General features: G+C 35.2%; 1 protein-coding gene across 1 annotated transcript in view; it reads left to right on the top strand.

The window, feature by feature from the left end:
- DNAJC1 (DnaJ (Hsp40) homolog, subfamily C, member 1) overlaps nucleotides 1-13,383 on the top strand; it is a 277,615-nt gene that overhangs the window by 124,705 nt on the left and 139,527 nt on the right. The window contains exon 7 of the mRNA XM_006887057.1: nucleotides 4,736-4,826. Coding sequence (XP_006887119.1) covers nucleotides 4,736-4,826 — 91 coding nt within the window. The remainder of the gene's footprint in view (nucleotides 1-4,735; nucleotides 4,827-13,383) is intronic.

The raw sequence follows: 13,383 nt of genomic DNA, 5'->3' as shown, positions 1-13,383 counted from the left end.
GATAATCTTCAATAAAATCTTGCTTGCATGTGAAATCAGTGAGATTGTTCTGTAGTTTCCACATTCTGTTGGGTCACCTTTCTTTGGGATAGGAAATCGATCCTGTTATTATAGTAAGAAATATAGACTCTTGAAGAGAGAGTGTGTTCTTTTTTTGGTCATTCACAAATGAAAAGAGAATTAAATTTGAAAGTTTAAGTGTTGATGCATTTATATATGAATCAAGGTAGAACAAAGGATTGATTTTTGGCTTTTTTATTTTTTAGCAGAAATAAAGCTCTTTCATATGTATCTACAATTTATTTACTCTAGGAATGTTACCTTAGTTGTTGTTGTTAAGTGCCATTGAGTTGAGTATGACTCATAGCAACCCTATGATCTGAACTCTTTTCCTGTACTACACCTTCCTTATTATCCTCAACACATTTGAGTCTATTACCACAGCCACAGCATCAATCTATCTTGTTGATAGTTTTCCTCTCCTTCACTGATTCTCTCTACTTTTTCAAGCATCATATTCCTTTCCAAGTAATAGCCTCTCCCAGCAACATGTACAGTACATGTGAGACAAACTTCACCAACTTTGCCTCCAAGGAACTTTCTAGTTGCACTTTTTCCAGGACATCTTTCTTTGTTCTTTAGGCACTCTTTAGCAGTCTTTTCTAATATCACGACTCAGATGCATCTATTTTTATCCTGCCATCTGTATTCATTATTTTAGATGGAAAGATGGTGGCTTAAATCAGATGCATCTTAGTCTTTAAACTGGCATCATTGCTCTTCATTCAGGTCTTTGGAGAGATCCCTGAGAGCAGACTTCCCAATGCTGTATGTTTCCTGATATCCTGAATACTGGTATCAAGAGTGTTGACTGTGCATCCAAATAAGATTAAAGCATTGATAATTTTAGTATTTTCTCCATCTATCATGATGTTGCCTATTGTTCCAATGGTTAAGATTTTTGTTTTTCTGATTTTGAGGTGTAATTCATATTCAAGACAGGCAAGGTTATGTCATCTGTATAAGGCAGGTTGTTCATGAAACTTCCTCTAATCCTGATGCCACATTTTTGTTCATTAAGTACATCTTCTCTCATGATTTTCACAGCATATGTATTGAATAGACATGGAAAGAGTATACAACCCTGTCACACAACTTTCCTGATTTTAAACCATGCAATGATCCCTTGCTCTATTCAGATATGTCTTATTGGGTCTAGGTACAAATTGTGTGTAAGGATAATTAGATGTTCTGGAATTCCCATTCTTCTTCTTCTTCTTCTATTTTTTTTTTTTGTGGTTCTTTCTATTCTTTTTTTTTTTTTAATTTATTATTTCAGTGAAAATGTAGAGAGAGACTTTGGATTTCCATTCATACATTGTTGCACTTTTCTCCCTTCCCAGCCCTCCCCTGCAGTACACTACCCTCTTGGAAAAGTAAAAGAAAAATTCTTTCATTGTTTTGCAATCCCTTCCACCAGGTCCACTCCGCTATGCAGCCTTTGCTTTGGACTCCTGTCGTGACAAAAATACCTAATAACATATCCCTTTTAAACTGCTTTCTCTCTCCTCTGTATCAATGCAGTATACATTATTAAACCCATCTTTCTCAGTCTCCCCCCAACCCTGAGGTCAGTCCTGTTTTACAGCAGTGGCACTATGCAGTATTTGTGCTTTTCTGACTGAGATATTTCACTTAGCATAATGTCCTCCAGGGTCACCCATTTTGAATAATATTGCATGAGTTCCTTGTTTTTCAATTCTGCATAGTATTCCATTGTGTGAATATACCAGAGCTTCTCTATCCTTTTGTTTGTTGATTGGCACTTAGGTTGTTTCCAGCTCCTTGCTATTGTGAACAAAGCTGCAATAAACATGGGTGTGCATATATCTGCTTGGGTGTCAGTTATGGTCTCTTTGGGGTATATCCTCAGTAGTGGAATTGCTGGGTCAAATGGTATCTCTATTTGCAACTTTTTGAGAAAGCGCACACCACTTTCTGCAGTGGTTGCACCATTTTACACTCCCACTAACAGTGAATAAGAGTTCCAGTTTACCACAACCTCGCCAGCATTTGTTGCTTGCTGTTCTGTTAAATTTTGCTATTCTGACTGGGGTGAGATGATAGCTCATAGTTGTTTTGATTTGCATCTCTCTTAGCGCTAGGGATTTTGAACATTTCTTCATGTGCTTGTTGGCCATCTGAATATCTTCCTTGGTGAAGTGTCTGTTCATATCCTGTGCCCGTTTTTCAGTTGGATTATTTATCTTGTTGTGGTGCTCAAGTATTTCATAAATTCTGGATCTGAGTTGCTTATCTGATACGTCATTACCAAATATTTTTTTTCTAGTCCGTGGCTTCCCTTTTTTACCCTGTTGGAGAAGTTATTGGATGTGCATGGAATTCCCATTCTTCTTAATGTTAGCCATAGTTTGTTATGATTCACTCAAATGCCTTTGCATAGTCAATAAAACACAAATAGACATTCTTCTAGTATTCTCAGCTTTCAGCCAAGATCCATCTGACATCAGCAATAATATGGCACTGGTGTCATGGCCTCCTGTAAACCCAGCTTAAACTTCTGATAGTTTAATCAGTATGCTGGTCTGGTTTTGGATATCTTCAACAATATTTTGCTTGCATGTTATATTAATGGTATTGCTCTATAATTTCCACATTCTTCTGGATCACCTTTCTTGGGAATGGGAACAAATATGGATCTCTTCTTTTCTTTTGGTCTCATTTCCTGACGCAAACTGGTGAACATGTCCAGGCTAATGGCTACAATGATCCCACCTGGGATTGTCCTTAATACTTATTATTCTATTTCTTTCTTTTTCTACACAAAACTATTTTTATTCAATTTCATGATGGTTACATGGAATTTGCTAGAATATATCAAACCAAAAAACAAACTCACTGTAGTGAAGTTGATTCTTACTCGTTGTGTTATATTGCCTGTATTGGATATCCAAAGATGTAAATATTTTTTAAAAATACATTTTAAAATTTTAATTGTGATTTTAACAAAAGTTTACAGAAAACTTGGACTTTCATTCATTCATTGTTTCAAAGCATTCACCTCTTTTCCCTCCCTTTATCTTCCCATAGTTCACTTTAAAAAAATATTCATTAATTGTTTCTTACTCTGTTTCTTATGCCACATCTGTCAGCCATAGATTATTTCATTCTTTAAAATGTTTTTCATATATATAAACCTAGCTTAGTTCAGGAAACACTGAGAATTTGCATTCTGCGAGATACTGTTCTTTGAGCATATAAATTTCTTTATCTCAGATTTTTCATTTTGTGTGAGAGACCATATATTACAATTCTTAAAAGTAAGCTAAAATGCAAAAAGTAGTATATTTTGTTAGAAAAGCTCAAAAGAGACATGCAAAGGAGATTATACTTTTCTAGCTCTTCAGAGGTGAATAGAAGTTCATCAAAATATTGACAGGTCCTGCCTCTCTGGTAGTTTGAATTCACCAGTGATGCCACAGGATAAAGATGGGTAGTCTATTACTGTGTTATTTCTAGCCTTGGAAACGCACTGGAGGATCAACTGTGAGTGGGTTCTGACTTGATAGTGAGTTGAGTTTGAGTATTGTAGCTAAAGCACAAAGTATATACAAAGACAAAGAAACATAATAGATAGGTCTAGTAACTACAGTTGGAATTACTATGGAATATATAGAGTTTGAGTCAAGAAAGAATCTGTTTTATTACCAGGATTTTTATATGCCTAACAGTATCAGTCTTTCGTATCTTCCTGAAATCTTAACTGTTTCCATACTTAGACATATTCTCTTTTACCATGCATGCATTTAGGGGTTAGTCACTGTTTTGATGCCTAATTGATAATGTGTCCTCAATCTTTTACGATTGGAATTGTTTTTTACTGATCTCTGTGGATTGCAAATGAAAGAATTGATCGTGTACATTCCATAATTAGATTTGTAAGTTTATCGAGTAACCTTATAAGTAATTTAGTTCAGTTTAACAAATATATATTAAATACCTAACTTTTGCCTGGTTAGGTGGTGAGGATACTCTCTGTTTAGTTCAAAATTCACACACTTGAGAAATTGACAATTTATTATTTGCATATAACAATTTGGAAAATCTTATTAACAATTTGTGACTAATATGAAAAGAGTATTTGGTGTTTGTTGGCCACAATAATATCATTTGCTATACCAAATAACTCTCTTCAACTATGTGTTTTTATGTTTTGGCCCCATGAAATAGCTCTTAATGATATTAGAAGGGAAAAAGTTAAAGGGAAAAAACCAAGAAGGAGAGTACCTTTCTCTTTCATATCATAGAGAAGAAAAAGTTTACTTATGCAATTTCTAGCTATAATCAGCTTCCTGAAATTAATTTAAAAATCAGAAAGAAGTGTTTTTTTTTGTGTGGTTGTTTTTTTTTTTAAATTTAGGTTGTTTATTTTTCATTTCAATGAACATCTACAGAGATTTTGGGATTCCATTCATTCATTGTTGCACCCTTTTCAAGGAGAGGAGCAAATGGGGGGGGAGGGGGGAGGGGTTTGTGCGGGGAGAAAGAAGTGTTTTAAATTTATTCTGTATCTAAACAACTGTATATCATAAACACAAAGAAAGACTATATGTAAAATTGATATTTTGCTTTAATTAAAATCAAGTTATTCAGAAAATACTGTGAAAGCAAGCTAGTCATTTTATTTTTATTTATTTGTAACCTCTTTCTTAAGGATGCTGGGCAGTTTTATGCTAAATATAAAGAAACGAAATTGAAGGAAAAGGAAGATGCGCTGACTAGAGCTGAACTTGAAACACTTCAGAGTGAGTGTAAAATGTTATCTTACTATGCTAAAAATATCATGTAAAAATCATTGTTTAGAATTTATTTTCCTTTTAATTTAGCAAAAAAAGACATTTCCTAAACCTATCTAGTCATTTATATTATTTATTACAAGTGGGAAATACTTTATTAAGTAATGCTGTCAAAAAAGGAATAAAATCAACATAGATCATATACATTCTCAAGTTTAATGTATATCTAAAATCTGCTAACTCTTAAGCTGCAGTATAACTATAATTGATATTTACTGTCAGGCTTAACCAAGTGATCACCCAGCTTTTTATATAGCAGTTGTTGTGTGCCATTGAGTCCCAGCTGACTCGTAGGTGACCCTCCATCAAGTTTTTAGAGGCAGTTAATCACACAGGTGGAGACTGCCCAGCTTTTGAGATTGCAAGTACAGCTTTTTACCACTAGGCCACCAGAGCTCCCTTATATAGTAGTAGTAAATTAAAAAAATATCAAGGTGTCAATTGGTGATTTTTTTTTGAATGTCAGTTATTATTTTCAGTATTTTTATATAATATGAAAAAGTTCTTAATAAATCACCAGTGTGTTGCAGTGAGGTCTTTAACTGAGCTATGTACATGGTGTAGGATTCTGCTGATTATATAAAAAGACAAACAAGCTATTAAAGTAAGCATATTTCCAATTTTGGTGCATTTTTCTAATTGTTCCATATAGACACCTGTTTATTTGCATACCATTTTTTGTATTTAGCATGCTTTCTTTCTATTAAGCAATACTAATGTTAGTTGGTATGACTTTGTTTACCGTCTAATTTTCCCAATAGATTGTAAGCTTCCTGAAGATAGAAACTTATTTCTTTTGTCCACTGTTGTCTATCCATTTATATTAAATACTCAGTTATATTAAATACTCTGTGGGATTACAGCATGTTCCGTAAATTTACTAATTCCATGGAGGTGAAATTTTTATTCTTTTAAAAATTTTAGTATGATTATTTCTAATTCAAACTTCATTCCCTTTCATTTACCCAGACTTACAGTAAAATATGTAGTATAGATGATGATAATTTAGGCACTGGAGACCATTCAAAGCTAATTAATACTAAGTCACTTCATGTTGTTGTTATGTACTGTCAAGTCGGAACTCATCCTTAGCTGACCCTCCAGCAGGTTTTTAGAGGCAGTTAATCTCACAGGATGAAATTGCCCATCCTTCTCCCACGGAAACAGCTAGTGCATTCAAACACATATCTTAGGGATTGCAGTGCAGCTTCTTAACGGTAGGCCAACCAAGCTTCCTACCTGAATGTATATACAACAATGTATATTTTTACATGATGACTTATATACTTTTTAGGGTATTCAGTAAAAACCATTTTTGCAGCCCATAGACATGGTTAGGCCATATCAAATTAGAGTAGCGTAAATAAGGTGTTAAATAATTGTGGTGTTTCTTACGTTTAGTTCGTGGGGGAAAAGGGTTAAAAGATAGTTCCTTTTAGATACTGAAAACTCTTGCTTTCTTCCTAGCACCAGACTATGTTTAAGGACAACAAAGAATTCTCTCCAAACCTAAATGGTACATTACTACTGCAAAATGTGTGATTTTCAGTATTTTCATTTGCTTATCTGTTACAGGAATATTTAGCACTGTGTTTGATTTTTATTGCTGCTGTAACAAATTCTAAAAAGCTTGGTGTCTTAAATAAAAAATTATTTCAAAGAATTGTAGGCCATAAATCTGCCACTCATCTCACTGTGCTAAAATGTAGATTTTTCAAGGACTGTTCCTTTCTGGAAACTCTAGGAAGAGAATCTACTTCTTTGCCTTTTCTACTTTGTAGAAAGCACACATATTCTTTGGATCATGATCTTGTCCTCCCTGGTCAAAGCTAGTTAATATTGTATCTCTCTCACTGTTTTTCTATAGTCGTATCTCTTTCTGACCACAGTTGGTCTTTTAATGATCCCTATAGTTATATTACATCAGCCTGAATTATTCAGAATTATCAGTCCATCTCAAAGTCCTTAACTTTAATCACATCTACAAAGTACCTTTACCATGAAATGCTACATATGCAGAAGTTTTGAAGATTATGGTTTGGCCATCTCCTGGGGCCACTTTCTTGCCTCCCAGAATCTGTGAGTTACCTAGGAAGCTTGTAGATGGGGAATGTTTCTTTTTCCTCGTAGTCCTTGTAGCATTAAATGCAACATTCTGTCACATAAAAAATGTTCAGGTGGGTGAACAGATGGATATATAAATGAAGGTGATGCCATGAATATTATAGTTAGTGTCAACTGAGCACCTCCTCAGAAGAGAACATGGTCTCATAGAGCATATTATTTAATTTAAGGAAATTTAATAGTGACAAATATAAAATTATATTTAGATCAATTACTTAGCTATTGGAAGCAGACACTTATTAGGAGGGAAAAATATAAAATGAATGAGGGTTACTTGTTAAGGTTAATTGATGCGTGTATGTTGAGGTTGGGGTGAAAGAATGGTCATGGTTTTTCATTAAACTGAAGGTCTAAAAAGGAGATGGTATTCCAGCACTTGTTGAAGGAGCTCTAATTAGACTAGTTAATACCTGAATGAAAGTCTAAAATGTAATTTTAAGATAATTGTTATTTATAAGTAGAAATGTCACATAATATTTTAAACATTTTAAAACTAGTCAAAAGGAGAGAAGAAATCTAACCCAAAATTTTTAGCTCTACAGAAAAAAAATTAATGTGCTGTATTTAGTTTCTTTTATAGAAACAATTTGTGAGTTTTTAGTGTACTTCTTGTAATAAAGCCACTTAATATTACTGGGAATATGTATTTGAGTTCTTTATTTTTTAATGTATTTTTCATTCAATCATTCATACATATTTTGTTTTATGACATTAGTTGTAATACTTACATTAAACTGCACATTTTACATTTCCTGTCCGTAATTCTATTCTATGTCATTTTGCTTTTTTGAAATTTATCCCCATGCAGATGCTACCCTTTTGATATTGTATGATTGATTGTTAAGAAGTAAATTTTTCTGGTTTTACTTTTCAACTTTTATGCCCGTAATCGTGATGGTTCCATCACCCTTGGACAAATTAACAGACCTGGCAATTTTTAAAATATTAAGTTTTGTTCTACATTTTTCTTCATTCTGTCAAGAACCTCCCTAAAAAAAAAAAAAGAACCTCCCTCTGTAATGTCTTTTAGAGCAGTCAGCGGTGGTGGTGGAGGTTGTTGTTATTGTTATGTGCCTTCAAGTTGACTGTGACTCACAGTGACCCTATGAACAATGGGCCTAAATCTTGCCCTTCCCACGCCAACCTCCCCATCTCTGACACACCTTACCCCGTTGCTCTTTAGCACTCTGGAGAGGTTGCCAGGCATTATCTAGTTCTTCTCATCTTAGAGTCATGGATGTTGAGGTTCCTTGGGACTAATGGTTTCTATGTTGTCTTTGCTTTTCTTTCCTTTTCTATGTTCTAAACAGGAAGAGACTAATAGTCACACGTTAGATGGCCATTCACAAACTTTTAAGGCCCCAGTTGCTATTTACTGAAGCAGCATGTAGCACATTATCTTTGTAGATTATGTTGTGCCAGTTGGCTTCAATGGCTCTAGAGTCTTTGGTCCTCAAGACCTAAGACAGCAACTCATCACCTGAGGGTATTTGGTTATAATTAAGAAGTTTGCATTATTTTATCTTTTTTTACTTTGCTGTATTATGGATATATTTACAGCATATTTAAATAAGAATATGAAATATCATCTGGAGTGGGTGTGGTCCCTCTTACCTATCTGTCTTGCCTATCTGCCTATAGATCCATTTGTAAATTAATGTTTGCTTTTGTTGTTGTTGTTATGTGCCGTCGAGTCGTTTGCAACTCATAGCGACCCTATGCACAACAGCCCTAAACCCTGCTCTATCCTGCGCCAACAGCACTGCCTCTGACACACCCATCCCGATTACCCCAGTCACTGAATGAATCCATCTCATAGAGGGTCTTCCCCTCTTGTGCCGTCCCTTCACCCTCCCAAGCATGATGTCCTTCTCCAAGGACCTGTCCCTCCTGGCAACATGTCTAAAGTATGTCAGACGAAGCCCCAGAATCCTTGCCTCCAAGGAGTTGCTTGGTTTAATCCTCTCTAAGATGAATCTGTTTGTTTTCCTGGCAGTCCATGGTACATTCAGTACTCTTCTCCAGCACCACAGCTCAAAAGCATCAACTCTCCTTCTGTCCTCCCTAGTCATTGTCCAACTCTCTGATGCATAACAAGCGATTGCAAATACTATGGCCTGTATCAGGCGCACCTTAGTCTCCAGAGAGAGACTGTTGCTCCTGAGTACTTTAGAGAGGTCCCTAACAGCAGAGTTTCCCATCGCGATATGGTTTTTGATTTCCTGACTGCTGGTGCCAGAGTGTTGACTGTGGAGCCGAGCAAACGGAAGCTGTGAACTATCTCAATCTCTTCGCCATCCATCCTGATGCTGCCAATTGGTCCAGTGGTGAGAATCTTTGTCTTCTTGACATTGAGCCTCAGTCCATAGTAAATGATTATTATTAGTCATGAGGGCAAGGAAACACTGTATGGTTCAAAATCTGAAAAAGAGGTCTCAGGGATGTGTCCTGTTTCCATACCTTTTCAATCTATATGGAACAGATCATTCAAGAAGTTGGACTTTATGAGGAGGAATGTGGCGGCAGGGTGGAAGGAAGTCTTATAAACAGCCTGTACTATGCAGGTGACACACTGTACTTGTTGAAACTTAGGAGAGTCTGAAGCATTTGCTGCAGAGGGTCAGGAACTGTAGTTTGCAATATGAATTGAAATTCAAAGTCAAGAAGACAAAGATTCCCAAATGGGGCCAGTTGACATCACCATGATAGATGGAGAAGAGATTGAGATTGTTAACAATTTCAGCTTGCTCAGTTCCATAATCAACACTCTTGGCGTCAGCAGTCAGGAAATCAAAAGATTAATTGCACTAGGAAAATCTCTTGTTAGGGACCTCTCCAGAGTACTAAAGAACAAAGATGTCAGATTAGAGACTAGGGCACCTGATCCAGGCCATGTTGTTATGTGCCATCGAGTTGCTTGCAACTCATAGCGAACCTATGTACAACAGCCCTAAACTCTGTTCTGTCCTGTGCCATTCGCACTGTCGCTGACACAGCCATCCCGATTACCACAGTCACTGAATCAATCCACCTCATAGAGGGCCTTCCTCTCCTGCGCTGTCCCTCCATCCTCCCAAGCATGATGTCCCTCTCCAAGGCCATAGTCTTCACAGTTACTTGCTGTACATCAAAGTGTTGACAGTGACGAGGGATGACAAAAGAAGAAATGATGTCTTTGAGTTGTAGTGCTGGAGAAGAATGTTGAACATATCATGGACAGCCAAGAAAATTAACAAGTCTGTCCTGGATAGGGTGAAACCAAGCTGCTCATTGGTGGCAAGGATTTTGAAGCTGTGTTTTAGATAGTTTGGGCATGTAGTCAGGAGGGACCAGTATTTGGAGAAGAGTATCATGCTTGAAAGGGTAGAGAAACAGTGCAGGAGAAGACCCTGGATGAGATGGGTTGACACAGTAACTGGAGTCATGAGGGTAGGTGTGTCAGAGACAGTGAGATTGGCTCAGGATAAAGTAGGGTTCAGAGCTTTTGTGCATGGGGTCACTATGAGTCATAGACAACTCGATGGCATATAACAACAACAACGTCATTAATAATGCAGGATTTTATATGTCATAATATCTACATTTGCTGTCTGCATCTCTTATGCACCTCTCTCTGTCTTCTCTTTCTTTAATGATACTGTGCCTGTTAAGACTTAACTGTTTATTTCCTTTCTCTTCACTCATCTTAGTATGTCTATTATTTAGCTGTGGTGAGTTATTGGATAAAGAGTTGGGTGTCAACCCAAAGTCACTCCCTTCAAATCTGGTTGATGGGAGAAAGAGGAACAGTCTCCTCCTGTGCAGTTCACAGCCTCTGAAAACCTACTGGAGGATCGGCTCTGCATTGGTTCAGATTTGGTGGCACATAGCAGCATTTTCTAACTACTGATTTTTCTTCTTCTCTGTTTCCCTGTTGTCCTGTTTTTGCTAACCGTAAATGATTGTTTCTGTGTGGAAGCGTTTCTTTAGCTTTTTATAATAGTAGATTCATAAGATATTTTTCCTTTTGTAATTGATTTATTTCATTCTGCTCATTATCCTCATTGATCCACGTTATACCAGTGTTTAACAATGTCTTCATTAGTCTTTAGTTTTACATAGTGTCCCATTTGTGTATGTAGTGTATGTAGTGTATGCAGTGTGGTTTGTTTATACATTCATCTGTTGACAGAAATTTTCACTATTTTCATCTCTTTGCTGTTGTAAATAATGCTGCATTGAACAAGGATTTGCATGTAACTGTTGATGTTACAATTCTTAGTTCTTTGGCAAGTATATCTAGTAGTGATTTGCTGGATCAAATGATATTTCTATTTTTTGCTTTCTAAGGAAGCACCAAATTGCCTTCCACAGTAGTTGTACCATTTTATGTGCATTATATATATAGGAGTTCCCTTCGAAAATAGAGGCTAAATATGAGATATTTTGTCATAATCCAAATACTTATTTGCAGTTTGTAACCATTTTTTTTTAAATTTGCTCTAAGAATTTTGTTCTGGCTAGGAATTTGATAATTCACATATAGACCCTGTTATTAATGAAAGAGATTATGTAAAGAAATAATTTTGTAAGTTTCTAAAAAAATCTTTTTCATTTTCAGTAAAAATGTATAGGTATATTCTTAAAAGTTTGAGAAAATTATCTCTGTCATTTATCAGTTGTTGTAGGTCAGATCCAAGAGAATGAAAAATATCAGCATTTTTAAAATGAGATATATATTACTTTTGCTTTATAGATTAGTGATATATTTTGAGACGGTGTTACTATAAATATTAAAGGGTTAAAGAACAGTTACATTTATTGTTAGTAATGTCAGAAACTGTCATGAATTTTTAAAATAAAGTCTCTAATGGTTACATGTAAAGAATCCTTTTAATTAATTTTAGTAACTTCATTACAGTGTTCTGCATTGTATACCTTAGAATTAATATATAAAGTCCCCAAATCCCCCAGTGTGCATTTTATTTACTACTATCCTTCTTAATTTTAAATACTATCATTGTAATACTGAGTTCATAATAACATTTCCATCTACTTAATTGAGTAAATGAATCTCGTGCAGATTAGAAATATCTGTTTTATGTTGCTTGTTTTTCATGTCCTAAAAGCTAATCTGCCTTCATGTCTATCTGCCTTACTGCTGAGATTGTGCAGTATTTATTCTCTGAGGGCTACACTAGAACTACTTGGAGTAGGACATGATGTTCTTATTAAAATGATATTATAAAGTAGGGAGAAAGTGTGGAAAAGGGAAATCTCTTAAAAGTATATATCCTTCCAGGATATAATTTTGCAAATAAAGTTTATTGGTATATAATTGAAAACTTTTTGCCACTTACTTGCCATAAGCCTTTTATAAATTTTGTGTTTGAATTAGATGAGTATTTACAAATGTTTGTCTGACTTGCTATTTTTATACTTCATTAATTGTATGAGATTATCACTTAAATGACATGAATTCTGAGTGCCATTAATGAAACTACTGTTACTAAGAATGGAAGAAAATGCTTATCATTAATTTTATAAAGAAGTTGAATGTAAAGGTCACAATTTGAAAAATCAAACCAGTGGGGAATGTATGAGAGTAAAGCTTATATTTTCTTTACTCATTTATCTGGCATTATAGCTTACATATATACCATTTATTAGTTTACCATTGTAGCTATATGTTGCTGCGAGGCTGGAAGCTATGCCATCGGTATTTTACATACCATCAGGCTCACTCATGATAGACAGCTTTCAGAGCTTCTAGACTAAGAGAGATTAATAAGAAAGAGTGGGCATCTCCTTCTGTAATAACAGGCCTTCAAAAGCCCTGTGAATAACAAAAGAACCTTGCTGCATATAGCACCACAAGATGAACCCCTCACATTGGAATGAAAAATAGAGCTGGAAAAGAGCTTCTTCCTCTTAGTAGAATCTTCCTTAATGATATAGATGCAGTAAAGCTTTCACCCAGGGAAGGACCTGTATTTGCTAATATGGCAAGGCTGAAAATTAGCAAAAACAGTTGCAAATGTTGGGATACAGAATGCACAGAATATGAGTTTAAGAAAATTGGAAGTTGTCAAAATTAAATGGAAAGCATAAAGATCACAATCCTTTGTTAGAAAAATAACAGAAGTATGGGGTTTTAAAATCATACTGCTGTGATAAAAATTTTTACTTCTTTTAGTATTTTACCTTATAATGTATTGTGTGTACCCAGATGTAATCTTAGTTTTTTTCACTAAAATGGCTCAAAAAAAATCCTTAGCCAAAGAAAAGCAATACCCTTCACAGTAGCTAATCACAAGATTAAATATTTGGGAGTAAATATAACTAGAAGCACAAAAGATCTATTCAAAGAAAATTACAAAACATTATTACAAGAAACAAAAAA

This window comes from Elephantulus edwardii, unplaced genomic scaffold (assembly GCF_000299155.1).
Source record: "Elephantulus edwardii isolate Elephantulus edwardi_28Jun2011 unplaced genomic scaffold, EleEdw1.0 scaffold00054, whole genome shotgun sequence".
Classification (NCBI taxonomy): domain Eukaryota; kingdom Metazoa; phylum Chordata; class Mammalia; order Macroscelidea; family Macroscelididae; genus Elephantulus; species Elephantulus edwardii.
Note: the sequence above shows the minus strand (reverse complement) of the source record. Positions and strands in the feature narration are given on the sequence as shown.